At 38.6% G+C, this 23,508-nt stretch overlaps 1 protein-coding gene across 8 annotated transcripts in view; it reads left to right on the top strand.

The window, feature by feature from the left end:
- Nucleotides 1–23,508, top strand: part of lrba (LPS-responsive vesicle trafficking, beach and anchor containing) — a 778,336-nt gene that overhangs the window by 706,904 nt on the left and 47,924 nt on the right. For all 8 annotated transcript variants that reach the window (XM_061923000.1, XM_061922999.1, XM_061922998.1 and 5 more), the window contains one exon: nt 14,098–14,253. In XM_061923000.1, the coding sequence (XP_061778984.1) occupies nt 14,098–14,253 (156 nt within the window). The remainder of the gene's footprint in view (nt 1–14,097; nt 14,254–23,508) is intronic.

Below are 23,508 nucleotides of genomic sequence, written 5' to 3' on the forward strand. Positions count from 1 at the left end.
GGATTTTGTTTCATGTCTCTCCGACCTTCCCAGTGGGAGTTACAGGCAGTTTTGTCATTTTTTTTCTCCCGAGGAGCAGTTTTTTCTCTGTTTTATTCACAAATTGCTCTAGAGCGCAATTTTTAAATTTGGGGTTAGGTTTTTTTATTAGATCACAATTTTTGCCAGTCCTGATGTGTGCGTTCAGTTTGGTGAGTTTTGAAGCGTGTTAAAGTTAAAGTTAAAGTTAAAGTACCAATGATTGTCTCACACACACTAGGTGTGGCGAAATTATTCTCTGCATTTGACCCATCACCCTTGATCACCCCCTGGGAGGTGAGGGGAGCAGTGGGCAGCAGCGGTGGCTGCGCCCGGGAATCATTTTTGGTGATTTAACCCCCAATTCCAACCCTTAAGGGGGTCAAATTACAGCTCAAAGAGGCAAAAGTGACTGTTTTTAGTAATTTTTTATCTTGAAGGGGGAATTGCCAACTTCTTGTTGATTTCTGCCCGATGATATACAATTATGAAAACTAGGTCTAAGTCAGACCTACATAGAGGTTTTTGTTTCATGTTTCTCCGATATTCCTAGTGGGAGATATAGGCAGTCTAGTTTTTTTTTCTCCTAGGGGGCGCTAGAGCGCAATTTTGAGTTTTGGGGTTCGGTTTTTTTATTAAAAGACAATTTTCGCAGGTCCTGATGTGTGGGTCAAATATGGTGAGTTTTGAAGCATGTTAAGTGGGTCAAATTAGTGCTCAAAGAGGCGGTGGAAGAATAATAATAAAGAAAGAATAAAACCTTACAAATTCAATAGGTCCTTATGTCCCATTGCATAAGGACTCCCTGTGGGAGTCCTTATGCAATGGGCCATGCGGGCCCTAAAAATATAAAAATTAGGGGTATTTTATTTGAATTAAGCTAAATTATCTGCCAATAGAACAAGAACATTTGGCTTGTCAAGACTTTCCGAAACAAGTAAAACACACATATGGTTTTTCTTCTTCTTCTCCAGATTTTTTGCGCTTTACCTTGCACATTTTTCACCCGATTCAAAACCGTTCCACCTTCAAACTGTTCAGCCCATTCGGGAATGGCGGGCTTTCCCCTTGACAAATTCCCAGATTTCCCAGAATTCCAGGTTTTCCAGGAAAAAATGTTCCCCATTCAGACTGAACTGGCCATTTTTCCAAATTAATTGTCCAAATTTTCCAACCGACTCAAACCATTCCTCCTTCAACATATTCCACTCATCCTGGAAATTCAAATTTTTACAAGTTCAAAAAATTTCCAGGAATTCCCAGAATTTCCTTTTTTTTCAAACCCTTTTTTGACCCTTTTTTCTGGCGACTACTCCTTCCACATTTTTCAACCCACTTCAACCGTTCCACTGTCCAAACATTCCTCTTAATCAGGACAAAAAACTAAGTTGTTTTTTGAACTGGAAAAATTCCTGGAATTCCTTCATACTCAATTAAAAATGTTACTACTTCAATATTTCTCGACCAATATGAAAAATTCCAACACCACCCATTATTCAGAACATTCAAGTTTTTCAACATTTTCCCGAAAATTCTCGCTTTTCCCAAAATCCCCAAATTTACTTGAAAACCCAATTTTTTTAAACTTCCACAATTTTCAACCGATTCAAACCATTCCACCTTCAACATATTCAAAAAAAGTCCAGGAATTCCCAGAATTTCCCTTTTTTCAAACCCTTTTTTGGCCCTTTTTTCTGGCGACGACTCCTTCCACATTTTTCAGCCCACTTCAACCATTCCACTGTCCAAACATTCCTCTTAATCAGGACAAAAAACTAAGTTGTTTTTTGAACTGGAAAAAAATCCCGGTTTTCCTGGAATTCCTGGAATTCCATCATACCATTTCTCGAATACAAATGTTACTACCGTACTTCAATATTTCTCGACCAATTTGAAAAATTCCAACACCAACCATTATTCAGAACATTCAAGCCTTTTAACATTTTCCAGAAAATTCCCGCTTTTCCCAAAATTCCCAAATTTACATGAAAATCCCATTGAAATGAATGGGACATTTTTCAAAGTTCCACAAATCTCACATTTGTCATCCGATTAAAACCGTTCCAACTCCAAAATATTCAGCCTGTTCAAAACTGTGTGCTGTCCTTCAACAATTAAAAAAAAATCCTGGATTTCCCAGATTTCCAGGTTTTCCAGGACATTTTTCCCCATTCAAAATGAATTGGCCATTTTTCAAACTTCCGCCATATCCAAATTTTCCAACCGATTCAAACCATTCCACCTTCAACATAGTCCACTCATCCTGGAAAGTCAAATATCATTTTTACAAGTTCAAAAAAAGTCCAGGAATTCCCAGAATTTCCTTTTTTTCAAACCCTTTTTTGACCCTTTTTTCTGGCGACTACTCCTTCCACATTTTTCAACCCACTTCAACCGTTCCACTGTCCAAACATTCCTCTTAATCAGGACAAAAAACAAAGTTGTTTTTTGGACTGGAAACATTCCTGGAATTCCTTCATACTCAATTAAAAATGTTACTACTTCAATATTTCTCGACCAATTTGAAAAATTCCAACACCAACCATTATTCAGAACATTCAAGCCTTTTAACATTTTCCAGAAAATTCCCGCTTTTCCCAAAATTCCCAAATTTACATGAAAATCCCATTGAAATGAATGGGACATTTTTCAAAGTTCCACAAATCTCACATTTGTCATCCGATTAAAACCGTTCCAACTCCAAAATATTCAGCCTGTTCAAAACTGTGTGCTGTCCTTCAACAATTAAAAAAAAATCCTGGATTTCCCAGATTTCCAGGTTTTCCAGGACATTTTTCCCCATTCAAAATGAATTGGCCATTTTTCAAACTTCCGCCATATCCAAATTTTCCAACCGATTCAAACCATTCCACCTTCAACATAGTCCACTCATCCTGGAAAGTCAAATATCATTTTTACAAGTTCAAAAAAAGTCCAGGAATTCCCAGAATTTCCTTTTTTTCAAACCCTTTTTTGACCCTTTTTTCTGGCGACTACTCCTTCCACATTTTTCAACCCACTTCAACCGTTCCACTGTCCAAACATTCCTCTTAATCAGGACAAAAAACAAAGTTGTTTTTTGGACTGGAAACATTCCTGGAATTCCTTCATACTCAATTAAAAATGTTACTACTTCAATATTTCTCGACCAATTTGAAAAATTCCAACACCAACCATTATTCAGAACATTCAAGCCTTTTAACATTTTCCAGAAAATTCCCGCTTTTCCCAAAATTCCCAAATTTACATGAAAATCCCATTGAAATGAATGGGACATTTTTCAAAGTTCCACAAATCTCACATTTGTCATCCGATTAAAACCGTTCCAACTCCAAAATATTCAGCCTGTTCAAAACTGTGTGCTGTCCTTCAACAATTTAAAAAAAATCCTGGATTTCCCAGATTTCCAGGTTTTCCAGGACATTTTTCCCCATTCAAAATGAATTGGCCATTTTTCAAACTTCCGCCATTTCCAAATTTTCCAACCGATTCAAACCATTCCACCTTCAACATATTCCACTCATCCTGGAAAGTCAAATATAATTTTTACAAGTTAAAAAAAAGTCCAGGAATTCCCAGAATTTCCTTTTTTTCAAACCCTTTTTTGACCCTTTTTTCTGGCGACTACTCTTTCCACATTTTTCAACCCACTTCAACCGTTCCACTGTCCAAACATTCCTCTTAATCAGGACAAAAAACTAAGTTGTTTTTTGAACTGGAAAAATTCCTGGAATTCCTTCATACTCAAAATGTTACTACTTCAATATTTCCCGACCAATTTGAAAAATTCCAACACCAACCATTATTCAGAACATTCAAGTCTTTTAACATTTTCCAGAAAATTCCCGCTTTTCCCAAAATTCCCAAATTTACATGAAAATCCCATTGAAATGAATGGGACATTTTTCAAAGTTCCACAATTCTCACATTTTTCATCCAATTAAAACCGTTCCAACTCCAAAATATTCAGCCTGTTCAAAACTGTGTGCTGTCCTTCAACAATTAAAAAAAAATCCTGGATTTCCCAGATTTCCAGGTTTTCCAGGACATTTTTCCCCATTCAAAATGAATTGGCCATTTTTCAAACTTCCGCCATTTCCAAATTTACCAACCGATTCAAACCATTCCACCTTCAACATATTCCACTCATCCTGTAAATTTAAATATCATTTTTACAAGTTCCAAAAAAGTCCAGGAATTCCCAGAATTTCCTTTTTTTTCAAACCCTTTTTTGACCCTTTTTTCTGGCGACTACTCCTTCCACATTTTTCAACCCACTTCAACCGTTCCACCTTCAAAACGTTCCTCTTAGTCAGGACGAATTACAGAGTGTTTTTTTTAACTGGAAAAATTCCTGGAATTCCTTCATATTCAATTAAAAATGTTACTACTTCAATATTTCTCGACCAATTTGAAAAATTCCAACACCAACCATTATTCAGAACCCATTATTCAGAACATTCAAGTCTTTTAACATTTTCCAGAAAAGTCCCGCTTTTCCCAAAATTCCCACATTTCCATGAAAACCCAATTTTTTAAAACTTCCACAATTCCCACAATTTTCAACCGATTCAAACCATTCCACCTTCAACATATTAAAAAAAAAGTCCAGGAATTCCCAGAATTTCCCTTTTTTCAAACCCTTTTTTCTGGCGACGACTCCTTCCACATTTTTCAACCCACTTCAACCATTCCACTGTCCAAACATTCCTCTTAATCAGGACAAAAAACTAAGTTGTTCTTTGAACTGGAAAAGTTTTCACGGAATTCCTTCATACCATTTCTCGAATACAAATGTTACTACTTCAATATTTCTCGACCAATTTGGAAAATTCCAACACCAACCATTATTCAGAACATTCAAGTCTTTTAACATTTTCCAGAAAATTCCCGCTTTTCCCAAAATTCCCAAATTTACACGAAAATCCCATTGAAATGAATGGGACATTTTTCAAAGTTCCACAATTCTCACATTTTTCATCCGATTAAGACCGTTCCAACTCCAAAATATTCAGCCTGTTCAAAACTGTGTGCTGTCCTTCAACAATTTTAAAAAAAATCCTGGATTTCCCAGATTTCCAGGTTTTCCTGGACATTTTTCCCCATTCAAAATGAATTGTCCATTTTTTAAACTTCCACAATTCCCACATTTTCCAACCGATTCAAACCATTCCACCTTCAACATATTCCACTCATCCTGGAAATTCAAATATCATTTTTACAAGTTCAAAAAAATTCCAGGAATTCCCAGAATTTCCTTTTTTTTCAAACCCTTTTTTGACCCTTTTTTCTGGCGACTACTCCTTCCACATTTTTCAACCCACTTCAACCGTTCCACTGTCCAAACATTCCTCTTAATCAGGACAAAAAACTAAGTTGTTTTTTGAACTGGAAAAATTCCTGGAATTCCTTCATACTCAATTAAAAATGTTACTACTTCAATATTTCTCGACCAATTTGAAAAATTCCAACACCAATCATTATTCAGAACATTCAAGTCTTTTAACATTTTCCAGAAAATTCCCGCCTTTCCCAAAATTCCCAAATTTCCATGAAAACCCAATTTTTTTAAACTTCCACAATTCCCACAATTTCAACCAAATCAAACCATTCCACCTTGAACATATTCAAAAAAAGTCCAGGAATTCCCAGAATTTCCTTTTTTTCAAACCCTTTTTTGACCCTTTTTTCTGGCGACGACTCCTTCCACATTTTTCAACCCACTTCAACCGTTCCACTGTCCAAACATTCCTCTTAATCAGGACAAATTACAGTGGTTTTTTTTAACTGGAAAAATTCCTGGAATTCCTTCATACTCAATTAAAAATGTTACTACTTCAATATTTCTCGACCAATTTGAAAAATTCCAACACCAACCATTATTCAGAACATTTAAGTCTTTTAACATTTTCCAGAAAATTCCCGCTTTTCCCAAAATTCCCAAATTTCCATGAAAACCCAATTTTTTTAAACTTCCACAATTCCCACAATTTTCAACCGATTCAAACCATTCCACCTTCAACATATTCAAAAAAAGTCCAGGAATTACCAGAATTTCCTTTTTTTCAAACCCTTTTTTGACCCTTTTTTTCTGGCGACGACTCCTTCCACATTTTTCAACCCACTTCAACCGTTCCACCGTCCAAACATTCCTCTTAATCAGGACAAAAAACTAAGTTGTTTTTTGAACTGGAAAAAAGTCCCGGTTTTCCCGGAATTCCTGGAATTCCTTCATACCATTTCTCGAATACAAATGTTACTACTTCAATATTTCTCGACCAATTTGGAAAATTCCAACACCACCCATTATTCAGAACATTCAAGCCTTTTAACATTTTTCAAAAAATTCCCACTTTTCCCAAAATTCCCACATTTCCATGAAAATCCCATTGAAATGAATGGGACATTTTTCAAAGTTCCACAATTCCCACATTTTTTTATCCGATTAAGACCGTTCCAACAGCCTGTTCAAAATTGTGTGCTCTCTTTCAACAATGAAAAAAAATCCCGGATTTCTAAGAATTTCCGGTTTTTAGGGACATTTTCCCCATTCAAAATGAATTGTCCATTTTTTAAACTTCCACAATTCCCACATTTTTCAACCGATTCAAACCATTCCACCTTCAACATATTCCACTCATCCTGTAAATTCAAATATAATTACAAGTTCAAAAAAATTCCAGGAATTCCCAGAATTTCCTTTTTTTCAAACCCTTTTTTGACCCTTTATTCTGGCGACTACTCCTTCCACATTTTTCAACCCACTTCAACCATTCCACTGTCCAAACATTCCTCTTAATCAGGACAAAAAACTAAGTTGTTTTTTGAACTGGAAAAATTGCTCGAATTCCTGGAATTCCTTCATACCATTTCTCGAATAAAAATGTTACTAATTCAATATTTCTCGACCAATTTGAAAAATTCCAACACCAACCATTATTCAGAACATTCAAGTCTTTTAACATTTTCCAGAAAATTCCCGCTTTTCCCAAAATTCCCAAATTTAAATGAAAATCCCATTGAAATGAATGGGACATTTTTCAAAGTTTCACAATTCTCACATTTTTCATCCGATTAAAACCGTTCCAACTCGAAAATATTCAGCCTGTTCAAAACTGTGTGCTGTCCTTCAACAATTTTTAAAAAATCCTGGATTTCCCAGATTTCCAGGACATTTTTTCCCATTCAAAATTAACTGGCCATTTTTCAAACTTCCGCCATGTCCAAATTTTCCAACCGATTCAAACCATTCCACCGTCAACATACTCCACTCATTCTGGAAATTCAAATATCATTTTTACAAGTTCAAAAAAAGTGCAAGAATTCCCAGAATTTCCTTTTTTTCAAACCCTTTTTTGACCCTTTATTCTGGCGACTACTCCTTCCACATTTTTCAACCCACTTCAACCGTTCCACTGTCCAAACATTCCTCTTAATCAGGACAAAAAACTAAGTTGTTTTTTGAACTGGAAAAATTGCTCGAATTCCTGGAATTCCTTCATACCATTTCTCGAATACAAATGTTACTACTTCAATATTTATCAACCAATTTGAAAAATTCCAACACCAACCATTATTCAGAACATTCAAGTCTTTTAACATTTTCCAGAAGACTCTCGCTTTTCACAAAATTCCCAAATTTCCATGAAAATCCCATTGAAATGAATGGGCCATTTTTCAACGTTCCACAATTCTCACATTTTTCATCCGATTAAAACCATTCCAACTCCAAAATATTCAGCCTGTTCAAAATTGTGTGCTCTCTTTCAACAATGAAAAAAAAAATCCCGGATTTCTAAGAATTCCCAGTTTTCAGGGACATTTTTCCCCATTCAAAATGAATTGGCCATTTTTCAAACTTCCACAATTCCCACATTTTTCAACCGATTCAAACCATTCCACCTTCAACATATTCCACTCATCCTGGAAATTCAAATATAATTTTTACAAGTTCAAAAAAATTCCAGGAATTCCCAGAATTTCCTTTTTTTTCAAACCCTTTTTTGACCCTTTTTTCTGGCGACTACTCCTTCCACATTTTTCAACCCACTTCAACCGTTCCACTGTCCAAACATTCCTCTTAATCAGGACAAAAAACAGAGTGTTTTTTTGAACTGGAAAAATTCCTGGAATTCCTTCATACTCAATTAAAAATGTTACTACTTCAATATTTCTCGACCAATTTGAAAAATTCCAACACCAACCATTATTCAGAACATTCAAGTCTTTTAACATTTTCCAGAAAATTCCCGCCTTTCCCAAAATTCCCAAATTTCCATGAAAACACAATTTTTTTTAAACTTCCACAATTCCCACAATTTTCAACCGATTCAAACCATTCCACCTTCAACATATTAAAAAAAAAGTCCAGGAATTCCCAGAATTTCCTTTTTTTCAAACCCTTTTTTGACCCTTTTTTCTGGCGACTACTCCTTCCACATTTTTCAACCCACTTCAACCGTTCCACTGTCCAAACATTCCTCTTAATCAGGACAAAAAACTAAGTTGTTTTTTGAACTGGAAAAATTCCTGGAATTCCTTCATACTCAATACAAATGTTACTACTTCAATATTTCTCGACCAATTTGAAAAATTCCAACACCAATCATTATTCAGAACATTCAAGTCTTTTAACATTTTCCCAAAAATTCCCGCTTTTCCCAAAATTCCCAAATTTACTTGAAAACCCAATTTTTTTAAACTTCCACAATTCCCACAATTTTCAACCGATTCAAACCATTCCACCTTCAACATATTCAAAAAAAAAGTCCAGGAATTCCCAGAATTTCCTTTTTTTTCAAACCCTTTTTTGACCCTTTTTTCTGGGGACTACTCCTTCCACATTTTTCAACCCACTTCAACCGTTCCACTGTCCAAACATTCCTCTTAATCAGGACAAAAAACTAAGTTGTTTTTTGAACTGGAAAAATTGCTCGAATTCCTGGAATTCCTTCATACCATTTCTCGAATAAAAATGTTACTAATTCAATATTTCTCGACCAATTTGAAAAATTCCAACACCAACCATTATTCAGAACATTCAAGCCTTTTAACATTTTTCAAAAAATTCCCGCTTTTACCAAAATTCACAAATTTCCATGAAAATCCCATTGAAATGAATGAGACATTTTTCAAAGTTCCACAATTCCCACATTTTTTATGCGATTAAAACCATTCCAACTCCAAAATATTCAGCCTGTTCAAAATTGTGTGCTTTCCTTCAACAATGAAAAAAAAATATCCCGGATTTCTAAGAATTCCCAGTTTTCAGGGACATTTTCCCCATTCAAAATGAATTGTCCATTTTTTAAACTTCCACAATTCCCACATTTTTCAACCGATTCAAACCATTCCACCTTCATCCTGGAAATTCAAATATCATTTTTACAAGTTCAAAAAAATTCCAGGAATTCCCAGTATTTCCTTTTTTTTTTCAAACCCTTTTTTGACCCTTTTTTCTGGCGACTACTCCTTCCACATTTTTCAACCCACTTCAACCGTTCCACTGTCCAAACATTCCTCTTAATCAGGACAAAAAACTAAGTTGTTTTTTGAGCTGGAAAAATTCCCGGTTTTCCCGGAATTCCTTCATACCATTTCTCGAATAAAAATGTTACTGCTTCAATATTTCTCGACCAATTTGAAAAATTCCAACACCAACCATTATTCAGAACATTCAAGCCTTTTAAAATTTTCCAAAAAATTCCCGCTTTTCCCAAAATTCCCAAATTTCCATGAAAATCCTATTGAAATGAACAAGTTCAAAAAAATTCCAGGAATTCCCAGAATTTCCTTTTTTTTCAAACCTTTTTTTGACCCTTTTTTCTGGCGACTACTCCTTCCACATTTTTCAACCCACTTCAACCGTTCCACTGTCCAAACATTCTTCTTAATCAGGACAAAAAACAAAGTTGTTTTTTGAACTGGAAAAATTCCTGGAATTCCTTCACACTCAATTAAAAATGTTACTACTTCAATATTTCTCGACCAATTTGAAAAATTCCAACACCAACCATTATTCAGAACATTAAAGTCTTTTAACATTTTCCATAAAATTCCCGCTTTTCCCAAAATTCCCAAATTTACTTGAAAACCCAATTTTTTTAAACTTCCACAATTCCCACAATTTTCAACCGATTCAAACCATTCCACCTTCAACATATTCAAAAAAAGTCCAGGAATTCCCGGAATTTCCTTTTTTTCAAACCCTTTTTTGACCCTTTTTTCTGGCGACAACTCCTTCCACATTTTTCAACCCACTTCAACCGTTCCACCCGTACAAACATTCCTCTTAATCAGGACAAAAAACTAAGTTGTTTTTTGAACTGGAAAAATTCCCGGTTTTCCCGGAATTCCTTCATACCATTTCTCGAATAAAAATGTTACTACTTCAATATTTCTCGACCAATTTGAAAAATTCCAACACCAACCATTATTCAGAACATTCAAGCCTTTTAAAATTTTCCAAAAAATTCCCGCTTTTCCCAAAATTTCCATGAAAATCCCATTGAAATAAATGGGACATTTTTCAAAGTTCCGCAACTGCGGTCCCCTCCAAGGTTTCTCATTGTCATCCCATCGGGTTGAGTTTTTCTTGCCCTGATGTGGGATCTGAGCCGAGGATGTCGTTGTGGCTTGTGCAGCCCTTTGAGACACTCGTGATTTAGGGCTTTATAAGTAAACATTGATTGATTGATTTAACTGTTTTAGAGTGTGAGCTGTTTCTATTTAGTTGGATGGCATTTTCTCCTCGGGTCAGCAGATTAGTAGTTACTACTTCTACCTCACATTTGAGTTCAAACCTTGAGTGTGTTCAGTGAGAAGATTTGTGTGTGTTTATCGACCACATTTACACTCTGCGAATTCCAAAAGGAGTGCAAATGGAGGATGAGTGTTGCACAAGGTGTCAAATATTCGACGTGTTGTTCCAGGTGCACTGGACTTCCTCACTGAGAAACATGACGTCGGACACCGGTCCTCTCGTAATAGTCGGATCATTTGACAGAACATCATTGGAAAGGTCGCACTTAAGGATGAGAGAATGTCGCTTTTCCGCAGACGGTGTGTACAGTGTCCGTGTAAATCCTCCGTCATAAACACAACATTCTTGATGGTTTATGTGTTGTTTCTGAGATCGTCTTAGCAACGTAATGCAATCAAACAATGTCGGAATGTGACCCTCGTAGATTTACTGTCAGGCATTTTCTCCTCCTGTATTGCTGTAAACAAAAGGGCGAACATCTGTCTAAACATGCACCCGTACTGTGTTGCTTGTATTTTTATGTACCACATGGTTATTAGGCCTTTGGAGCCCTAGGTAGGGATGTGTGCCGAATTCGGTACTATTATACACACCGACCGAATTTTGTTGGTAATAACGGGTATCGATTCACGTAAAATCGAACAGTGCCATATTCCGATAAATTTGTTGCACGTTTATATACCACATGGTTATTAGCCCTTGGAGCCCTAGGTAGGGATGTGTGCCGAATTCGGTACTATTATACACGCCGACCGAATTTTGTTGGTAATAGCGGGTATCGATTCACGTAAAATCGAACAGTGCCATATTTTGATAAATTTGTTGCACGTGACGTCACGTACGGTTGCAGCTTCGTCAAGTCCGGACATGTGAATAATGCTGTATAATAGACTGTATTTATGTTATTCACTTGTGAATAATGCTGTATAATAGACTGTATTTATATTATTCACATGTGAATAATGCTGTATAATAGACTGTATTTATGTTATTCACTTGTGAATAATGCTGTATAATAGACTGTATTTATATTATTCACATGTGAATCATGCGGTATAATAGACTGTATTTATATCATTCAAATGTGAATAATGCTGTATAATAGACTGTATTTATATTATTCACATGTGAATAATGCTGTATAATAGACTGTATTTATGTTATTCACTTGTGAATAATGCTGTATAATAGACTGTATTTATGTTATTCACATGTGAATAATGCTGTATAATAGACTGTATTTATATTATTCACATGTGAATAATGCGGTATAATAGACTGTATTTATATTATTCACATGTGAATAATGCGGTATAATAGACTGTATTTATGTTATTCACTTGTGAATAATGCTGTATAATAGACTGTATTTATATTATTCACATGTGAATAATATAGACTGTATTTATATTATTCACATGTGAATAATGCTGTATAATAGACTGTATTTATATTATTCACATGTGAATAATGCTGTATAATAGACTGTATTTATATTATTCACATGTGAATAATGCGGTATAATAGACTGTATTTATATTATTCACATGTGAATAATGCGGTATAATAGACTGTATTTATGTTATTCACTTGTGAATAATGCTGTATAATAGACTGTATTTATATTATTCACATGTGAATAATATAGACTGTATTTATATTATTCACATGTGAATAATGCTGTATAATAGACAGTATTTATATTATTCACATGTGAATAATGCTGTATAATAGACTGTATTTATATTATTCACATGTGAATCATGCGGTATAATAGACTGTATTTATATCATTCAAATGTGAATAATGCTGTATAATAGACTGTATTTATATTATTCACATGTGAATAACGCTGTTTAATAGACTGTATTTATAGTATTCACATGTGAATAATGCTGTATAATAGACTGTATTTATATTATTCACATGTGAATAATGCTGTATAATAGACTGTATTTATATTATTCACATGTGAATAATGCTGTATAATAGACTGTATTTATATTATTCACATGTGAATAATGCTGTATAATAGACTGTATTTATGTTATTCACTTGTGAATAATGCTGTATAATAGACTGTGTTTATGTTATTCACATGTGAATAATGCTGTATAATAGACTGTATTTACATTATTCACATGTGAATAATGCTGTATAATAGACTGTATTTATATTATTCACATGTGAATAATGCTGTTTAATAGACTGTATTTATAGTATTCACATGTGAATAATGCTGTATAATAGACTGTATTTATATTATTCACATGTGAATAATGCTGTATAATAGACTGTATTTACATTATTCACATGTGAATAATACTGTATTTATATTATTCACATGTGAATAATGCTGTATAATAGACTGTATTTATGTTATTCACGTGTGAATAATGCTGTATAATAGACTGTATTTATATTATTCACATGTGAATAATGCCGTATAATAGACTGTATTTATATTATTCACATGTGAATAATGCGGTATAATAGACTGTATTTATATCATTCACATGTGAATAATGCCGTATAATAGACTGTATTTATGTTATTCACTTGTGAATAATGCTGTATAATAGACTGTATTTATATTATTCACATGTGAATAATGCTGTATAATAGACTGTATGTATATTATTCACATGTGAATAATGCTGTATAATAGACTGTATTTATATTATTCACATGTGAATAATGCTGTATAATAGACTGTATTTATGTTATTCACTTGTGAATAATGCTGTATAATAGACTGTATTTATGTTATTCACTTGTGAATAATGCTGTATAATAGACTGTATTTACATTATTCACATGTGAATAATGCTGTATAATAGACTGTATTTATATTATTCACATGTGAATAATGCTGTATAATAGACTGTATTTATATTATTCACATGTGAATAATGCTGTATAATAGACTGTATTTATATTATTCACTTGTGAATAATGCTGTATAATAGACTGTATTTATGTTATTCACTTGTGAATAATGCTGTAAATAGACTGTATTTATGTTATTCACTTGTGAATAATGCTGTATAATAGACTGTATGTATATTATTCACATGTGAATAATGCTGTATAACAGACTGTATTTATATTATTCACATGTAAAAATGTTTATTGTGAGCGAACTGTGGTGCTGAATTTCTCCCAGAGATCTAAAAAGTACTTTCTATTCTATTGTATTCTATTAAAAAAAACAAATATTTGATATAGTTGCTTGGCGACCGTCCTTCCAGCCTTCACACACAATGTTTAATACAAATGAGTGTCTTCTACCTTTTATTACTGAAATGTATCCGCAGCCAGCAACGTAGGGAGTCACCGGCGCCAGATTTCGGACCTCCTGGACCAGAGCATCCAGATCAGCTCGCAGTGTTTCGTGGTGACGGCTGACAATCGCTTCATCCTGCTGTGCGGATTCTGGGACAAGAGCTTCAGGATCTACTCCACAGACACAGGTGAGAGAAGTATGACATCGCTATCGGCTCAAAGTCAACTGCAGGTCACATCCCCGCGGATTCAGCGCTTTATAAAAGACTGCAGACTGGTAGAAATGTGCATAGTACGGTCATTAATTCCCCAGGAGGTCTGCATGGGCTCGTGTCTCTGTTCTTCTCTACAACATGCACCCTTATTGCATTTCCACATTAACCCTAATACCCAAAAGTCAGCTGTGAACACAAGATGGCTCACCAGGCAAATTGGAGCTTGATGACCATGAAATGTGCTGAACCCAAATCATGCCCTGAGGGACGTACCCAGCATGAAGGAGAGGCTCCCTTATGGCCTTTACTCTAGCGCCATCCTCAGGGTGCAGGGAATAGAAGGTGATCACTGCTGCTGTTTGTCTACACGACATATAGAACAGGGGTGTCCAATTGGTTTTCATTGAGGGCCACATTGCAGTTCTGGCTGCTCTCAGAGGACCGCATGCTACTGTGAATATTTATTAAATATAATATGTAATCGCCTCATTGTGTCATCACACAATTCCCTATAGATCTCCATTGTTTACATACAAATTGATGGATAATGAACATGCTTTTGAAGTCATAATAGAAGGGGACAAGCATACAAAAATGCTATAAAAATATGTTAATGATACAGAGGCGTTGCAACTTCTTCCAACAAGGACCGCATGATAAAAAGTCAAAGTATGTTGATATGTTTTGATTTCGCAAAAAAATGCTAAACATACGTACATTTAAGGACAAAGCTTTGTGGTATAGATGACAATGTGTACTAATTATTATTACACATGCAAATACAAACGGTAAAAATCAATAAAAGAGCAAAAAGACACAATGTCATGAGAAAAAGCTGACATTTTGTAATGTAATAACTAAAAATATACTTTCACCTAAAACACAAACCTCACACAAAATTGTATCTTTAAAGTACCGTATTTTCCGCACTATTAGCCGCACCTAAAAACCACAAATTTACTCAAAAGCTGACAGTGCGGCTTATAACCCGGTGCGCTTTATATATGGATTAATATTAAGATTCATTTTCATAAAGTTTCGGTCTCGCAACTACGGTAAACAGCCGCCATCTTTTTTCCCCGTAGAAGAGGAAGTGCTTCTTCTTCTACGCAAGCAACCGCCAAGGTAAGCACCCGCCCCCATAGAACAGGAAGCGCTTCTTCTTCTACTGTAAGCAACCACCCGCCCGCGTAGAAGAAGAAGAAGCGCGCGGATATTACGTTTCATTTCCTTTGTGTGTTTACATCTGTAAAGACCACAAAATGGCTCCTACTAAGCGACAGGGATCCGGTTCATGAAAAGACGCAATCTCTCCATCCGCACACGGACTACTATTTCACAGCAACTGCCTAAAGACTTTCAAGAAAAGCTGGCTACTTTCCGTGCATATTGTAAAAACAAGATAGCTGAAAAAAAGATCCGGCCAGAGAACATTATCAACATGGACGAGGTTCCACTGACTTTTGATATTCCTGTGAACCGCACTGTGGATACAACGGGAGCACGTACGGTGAATATTCGCACCACAGGGAATGAGAAGTCATCCTTCACTGTGGTTCTAGCTTGCCATGCTAATGGCCAGAAACTTCCACCCATGGTGATATTCAAAAGGAAGACCTTGCCAAAAGAGACCTTTCCAGCCGGCGTCATCATAAAAGCTAACTCGAAGGGATGGATGGATGAAGAAAAGATGAGCGAGTGGTTAAGGTAAGTTTACGCGAAGAGGCCGGGTGGCTTTTTTCACGCAGCTCCGTCCATGTTGATATACGACTCCATGCGCGCCCACATCACGCTGGTTTTTAATATATTATTAAAGTTTGACTGACCTATCTGACTGTTTTTTTGACATTCCTCTAGCGCAGTTAGATGCGGCTTATAACACGGGGCGTCTTATAGGTGGACAAAGTTTTGAAATATGCCGTTCATTGAAGGCGCGGCTTATAACCCAGGGCGCCTTATGGTGCGGAAAATACGGTATTATTAATGTCCTTTTTTTGTGTTTTTTGTTGTTGTTTTTTTTACAAAATAAAAAAAAAAAAATCCAAAATACTAAACATACATACATTTAAGGACAAAGCTTAGTGTCAGCTTTGTGGTATAAGTGATAATGTGTACTATGAATTATTACACAGGTAAATACAAAACGTAAAAATAAATAAAAGTGTATCTTGTGTTTTTTTATGTTGATTTAATAAAAAACTAAAATAAAAAAAATAAATAAAAAAAAAAATTCACTTTGTTAAAATTCAGTGTAAAAAAAAAATCAGTGTATAGAAATTCCAGGTAAAACATTTTTTGCTGACGATTTCATTAAATACAAATTTGTGAGAAAAAAGTGTGTGTTTAAAAATTAACTTTGTTAAAATTCAGTGTACTCCAGCGCCCCCCGCGAATAAGCGGTAGAAAATGGATGGATGGAAAATTCAGTGTAAAACAATTCAGTGCATAAATATTTGTTGCTTCAAAACTCAAGACCCACGTTTGTCGGTTTGTGACTTTATTACGAATTTTTTTTTTTTTTTTTTACACTGAATTTATGTATCTACATTTTTTCGCATTTTAATTTTGTGAACTGATTTTCTTTTTTTTTTTACATCAAATTATGCTGACAATTTCATTGAATATAAATAAAAGTTAAAATTGTGGGCAAAGTTTGTGTGTTTAAAAATTCAGTGTGTAAATAAGACAATTAAGTGTATAGAAATACCGGGTTAAAAAAATTCTGCTGACAATTTCATTAAAAAAAAAAAAAATTGTGAGAAAAATTCTGTGTTTTTTAAATCAGTGTATAAAAAAATCATATTAAAAAAAAATCAGTGCAGAAATATTCGTCACTTCCAAACTCAAGACCCACGTCTGGCAAATTCTTACTATGGAGGCTTTTTTTTTTTTTTTTACACTGAATTTATGTAACTTAATTTTTTGCATTTAAATTTTGTGAGGCGCATTTTTTTTTTTAAATTATGCTGACAAGTTTACTGACTGAAAATAATAAAGAAAATTGGGAGCAAAAAAATAAATAAATAAATAAATAAAATAAAAAATAATTAAATTAAATAAATAAATAAAAAAGCAAAAAGACATTTTGATACTAATAACTAATAATCTACTTTCACTTAAAAAACAAACCTCACACTAAATGTTATCTTTAAATAATGTATTATTAATGTTCTTTTTTGTGTTTTTTTTTTTTTTAATAAGTAGAAAATCCAAATGGCCCCCCACATACTTTGACTTTTCAGTATGCATTAGTACAGAGCTGGGCAAATATTTTGACTCGGGGGCCACATGGAGGGAACAAATTTGTCTGGGGGGGCCAATGTGTATGTGTGTAAAAAAAAATAAATATATATATATATATATATATATATATATATATATATGTGTGTAAAAATCTGCTGTACAGTATGTGTGTTTGGGTCCCTTTTTTTTTCAGGAACGCTAATACCAAAAGTCACAATGTATCATAGAATTCTAAAAAAAAGTTATCACAAACCACCTCAAAAAAACGGAATGGAATTCTACGTTTTTTTTATTGAATGGGACACCCAAAATGTACATGAAAACATATAAAGGGGGATTTACAATATTAACTATGACCGATAAAACACTGAATATTAACAGCATATGAACGTCGCTCCTCTTTTACTTCAGACCAGCTTTGCATTCAACTTGAAATATGAATGCAAAGTGTATTAAACACCTACAATATGATATATTATCATTTTTATGCAGAAATGTATTGTAAAAATCTGCTTCCGCATCTGTTCCTGACACATGCGTTTGGGGCTGGCCGCGCTGAAAATAAACCCCGCCCACTCTGGTTTGTGCCTCGTTTGTGACATAACTTACAGTAATAACTTGTATATTACTCAACCATTGAAATACTTTTATAGTTCAAGATGTACGGTAACTTAAAAACAGCACTGCATATCATAATGACAAATACACATTTGATAGTTTGGAAGTCTAAAAAAATGATGTCGAACGTCCGGCGGGCCGGATTTAAAATCTTAATATAAAGGTCCTAGAAGACGTTCGGACACACCTGAGTTGTATTCAATGTTTCGAGTTTTTTTGCATTACATTACAAATTGTTGCTCTTTTTGTTTTGTTTACAATTATATTATTAATCTTTTATCCAGCAATATGCCTTTGGACAAGCTCGTGTTGGTATAATATTTTTTTGCATGTTCAGTTAGTTCTCAAGTTTAAAAGACAGTTGTATGCATCGCATGCAATTTTTCTGTCAAAATTGAAAGATACTGCAGCGTCGCGTGGACATCGGGGGCGGTACCTCTGGATTGGCAGACCGGGGTGGTGGTTCCTCTCTTTAAGAAGGGGAACCGGAGGGTGTGCTCTAACTATCGTGGGATCACACTCCTCAGCCTTCCCGGTAAGGTCTATTCAGGTGTACTGGAGAGGAGGCTACGCCGGATAGTCGAACCTCGGATTCAGGAGGAACAGTGTGGTTTTCGTCCTGGTCGTGGAACTGTGGACCAGCTCTATACTCTCGGCAGGGTCCTTGAGGGTGCATGGGAGTTTGCCCAACCAGTCTACATGTGTTTTGTGGACTTGGAGAAGGCATTCGACCGTGTCCCTCGGGAAGTCCTGTGGGGAGTGCTCAGGGAGTATGGGGTATCGGACTGTCTGATTGTGGCAGTCCGCTCCCTGTATGCTCAGTGCCAGAGCTTGGTCCGCATTGCCGGCAGTAAGTCGGACACGTTTCCAGTGAGGGTTGGACTCCGCCAAGGCTGCCCTTTGTCACCGATTCTGTTCATAACTTTTATGGACAGAATTTCTAGGCGCAGTCAAGGCGTTGAGGGGATCCGATTTGGTGGCTGCAGGATTAGGTCTCTGCTTTTTGCAGATGATGTGGTCCTGATGGCTTCATCTGGCCAGGACCTTCAGCTCTCACTGGATCGGTTCGCAGCCGAGTGTGAAGCGACTGGGATGAGAATCAGCACCTCCAAGTCCGAGTCCATGGTTCTCGCCCGGAAAAGGGTGGAGTGCCATCTCCGGGTTGGGGAGGAGATCTTGCCCCAAGTGGAGGAGTTCAAGTACCTCGGAGTCTTGTTCACGAGTGGGGGAAGAGTGGATCGTGAGATCGACAGGCGGATCGGTGCGGCGTCTTCAGTAATGCGGACGCTGTATCGATCCGTTGTGGTGAAGAAGGAGCTGAGCCGGAAGGCAAAGCTCTCAATTTACCGGTCGATCTACGTTCCCATCCTCACCTATGGTCATGAGCTTTGGGTTATGACCGAAAGGACAAGATCACGGGTACAAGCGGCCGAAATGAGTTTACTCCGCCGGGTGGCGGGGCTCTCCCTTAGAGATAGGGTGAGAAGCTCTGCCATCCGGGGGGAGCTCAAAGTAAAGCCACTGCTCCTCCACATGGAGAGGAGCCAGATGAGGTGGTTCGGGCATCTGGTCAGGATGCCACCCGAACGCCTCCCTAGGAAGGTGTTTAGGGCACGTCCGACCGGTAGGAGGCCGCGGGGAAGACCCAGGACACGTTGGGAAGACTATGTCTCCCGGCTGGCCTGGGAACGCCTCGGGGTCCCCCAAGAAGAGCTGGACGAAGTTGCTGGGGAGAGGGAAGTCTGGGCTTCCCTGCTTAGGCTGCTGCCCCCGTGACCCGACCTCGGATAAGCGGAAGAAGATGGATGGATGGATGGAAAATTGAAAGAGCGAATAAATTTAGTAAGAAAATATGAAGTGCTCTAATAATGCACTCTACTTCCAGGCTTTTACGGGCCGCGTAAAACAATGTGGCCCCCGGGGCCTTGAGTTTGACACCTGCACTGCAAAAAGTGAAATCTAAGTAAGATTAAATATCTCAAATAAGGGTGATATTTGCCTATTTTCTGTCTGATAAGATAAAATTACACAAAAGTTCTGTCTCAAAAATACATCTGATTTGTTTTTATCATTTTTTACACACCAAAAAAATAATGTCCCCCGTCACTTTTTGACTTTTCAGTATGCATCTCTTGGTGGAAAACGTTTGGACACCCCTGATAAACATTTAATGATATGATAAGATTAATACTGCATATGTCAGATTGTGTGGGAAATTTGAAAATAGTTACTATTAACACTTCCCTTAAAATTGTATGACTATTAGAAGGATACAACCTGTCAGAGTTTGTAGGTGCCGAACCCCAAGATGCAGAGAAGGCGGAAGGCATTGTACGAGAAAACATGATTTAATAAAACACTAAGGCAAAACAACAAACGAAAGGGTAACAAAAGGCGCGCACAAGGCGGAGAACAAAATGAACTAAAATAGCACAGAGGCTAACTTTGGATAAGAAACAAAAACACTTACTGTGACACGAAGGAACTAGGACATGAGCAGAGTGAAACCAAAAGTAGACAGAGCTACAACGACAAGTGTTAAGACAGGTAGTAATGACAGAGGAAAAACTAAAACTTGACCAAACTGTCAGGGACAAGCCTGACAGTAGCCCCCCTTCCTATAACGGATACCAGACGTTCTAGGAACCCCCCCCAAAAAACAGTCCAAAGTCACGGGAGGGTGGAGGGAGGACAAGGAGGTGGGCCACCAGGCCAAGTGTCCCCGCAACCAGCGGGGAAGAGTTAGGTGGCGACGGCGAGTTGAACGCCGCCGCAATTGGCGAGGCGGCTCGACCGCCGGCATGGGAGGACCCACCGGAGACGATGGTGGCGCCCTCTGCTGGCCCACCGGAGAAGATGGTGGCGCCCTCTGCTGGCCCACCGGAGAAGATGGCGGTGGCGCCCTCTGCTGGCCCACCGGAGAAGATGGCGGTGGCGCCCTCTGCTGGCCCACCGGGGAGGATGGCGGTGGCGCCCTCTGCTGGCCCACCGGAGTGCATGGTGGCGGCGTCTGTTGGCTCACCGGAGAGGAGGATGGTGGCGCCCTCTGCTGCTGGCCCACCGGAGAAGAGGATGGTGGCGCCCTCTGCTGCTGGCCCACCGGAGAAGAGGATGGTGGCGCCCTCTGCTGCTGGCCCACCGGAGAAGAGGATGGTGGCGCCCTCTGCTGCTGGCCCACCGGAGAAGAGGATGGTGGCGCCCTCTGCTGCTGGCCCACCGGAGAGGAGGATGGTGGCGCCGTCTGCTGCTGGCCCACCGGAGAGGAGGATGGTGGCGCCGTCTGCTGCTGGCCCACCGGAGAGGAGGATGGTGGCGCCGTCTGCTGCTGGCCCACCGGAGAGGAGGATGGTGGCGCCCTCTGTTGCTGGCCCACCGGAGAGGAGGATGGTGGCGCCCTCTGCTGCTGGCCCACCGGAGAGGAGGATGGTGGCGCCGTCTGCTGCTGGCCCACCGGAGAGGAGGATGGTGGCGCCGTCTGCTGCTGGCCCACCGGAGAGGAGTATGGTGGCGCCGTCTGCTGCTGGCCCACCGGAGAGGAGGATGGTGGCGCCGTTGGTTGTAGACCCACCGGAGTGCATGGTGGCGTCTGCCGGCCCACCGGAGTGCATGGTGGCGTCTGCCGGCCCACCGGACTGCATGGTGGCGTCTGCCGGCCCACCGGACTGCATGGTGGCGTCTGCCGGACCACCGGACTGCATGGTGGCGTCTGCCGGACCACCGGACTGCATGGTGGCGTCTGCCGGACCACCGGACTGCATGGTGGCGTCTGCCGGCCCACCGGACTGCATGGTGGCGTCTGCCGGCCCACCGGACTGCATGGTGGCGTCTGCCGGCCCACCGGACTGCATGGTGGCGTCTGCCGGACCACCGGAGTGCATGGTGGCGTCTGCCGGACCACCGGAGTGCATGGTGGCGTCTGCCGGCCCACCGGACTGCATGGTGGCGTCTGCCGGCCCACCGGACTGCATGGTGGCGTCTGCCGGCCCACCGGACTGCATGGTGGCGCCGTAGGTTGCAGACCCACCGGAGATGATGGCGCCGTCTCTTGCAGACCCACTGGGGCGAGAAGTAGCTGTGCCTCCCCAGCTGCACTGCTACTCATAGCCCCTCCCCCAAGGGACGGATCCCAGACGTCCCCAGATAGGACCACAGACGACAGGGGTGGGAGGCAGAGGGCTTGAAAAGCGGCCGAACTTTTCTTCAGATTAGCCATTAAGTCCAAAGCTTTGTTAAGCCTCTCCGCCATGGACATCTCTGCGAGATTCGAATTTGGCTGGATCATTATGTCAGAGTTTGTAGGTGCCGAACCCCAAGATGCAGAGAAGGCGGAAGGCATTGTACGAGAAAACATGATTTAATAAAACACTAAGGCAAAACAACAAACGAAAGGGTAACAAAAGGCGCGCACAAGGCGGAGAACAAAATGAACTAAAATAGCACAGAGGCTAACTTTGGATAAGAAACAAAAACACTTACTGTGACACGAAGGAACTAGGACATGAGCAGAGTGAAACCAAAAGTAGACAGAGCTACAACGACAAGTGTTAAGACAGGTAGTAATGACAGAGGAAAAACTAAAACTTGACCAAACTGTCAGGGACAAGCCTGACACAACCATAATAAATATTACAACTTGATTCGTATAATAATGCTAATTTTGCTTGAACTTATTTGAACATTAGGTTTAAAAAAAAAAATAAGAAAAATAATCCATCCAAATAATTGATAATGTCCAGAGTCGGGACCCGGGGTGGACCTGTGCATCGGTTGGGGACATCTCTGTGCTGCTGACCCGTCTCCGCTCGAGATGGTCTCCTGCTGGCCCCACTGTGGACTGGACTCTCACTATTATGTTAGATCCACTATGGACTGGACTCTCACTATTATGTTAGATCCACTATGGACTGGACTCTCACTATTATGTTAGATCCACTATGGACTGGACTCTCACTATTATGTTAGATCCATTATGGACTGGACTCTCACTATTATGTTAGATCCACTATGGACTGGACTTTCACACTATTATGTTAGATCCACTATGGACTGGACTCTCACTATTATGTTAGATCCACTATGGACTGGACTCTCACTATTATGTTAGATCCACTATGGACTGGACTTTCACACTAATATGTTAGGTCCACTATGGACTGGACTCTCACACTATTATGTTAGATCCACTATGGACTGGACTCTCACACTATTATGTTAGATCCACTATGGACTGGACTCTCACGATTATGTTAGATCCACTATGGACTGGACTCTCACTATTATGTTAGATCCACTATGGACTGGACTCTCACTATTATGTTAGATCCATTATGGACTGGACTCTCACTATTATGTTAGATCCACTATGGA

Source organism: Nerophis lumbriciformis, linkage group LG27, assembly GCF_033978685.3.
Source record: "Nerophis lumbriciformis linkage group LG27, RoL_Nlum_v2.1, whole genome shotgun sequence".
Taxonomy (NCBI): Eukaryota; Metazoa; Chordata; class Actinopteri; order Syngnathiformes; family Syngnathidae; genus Nerophis; species Nerophis lumbriciformis.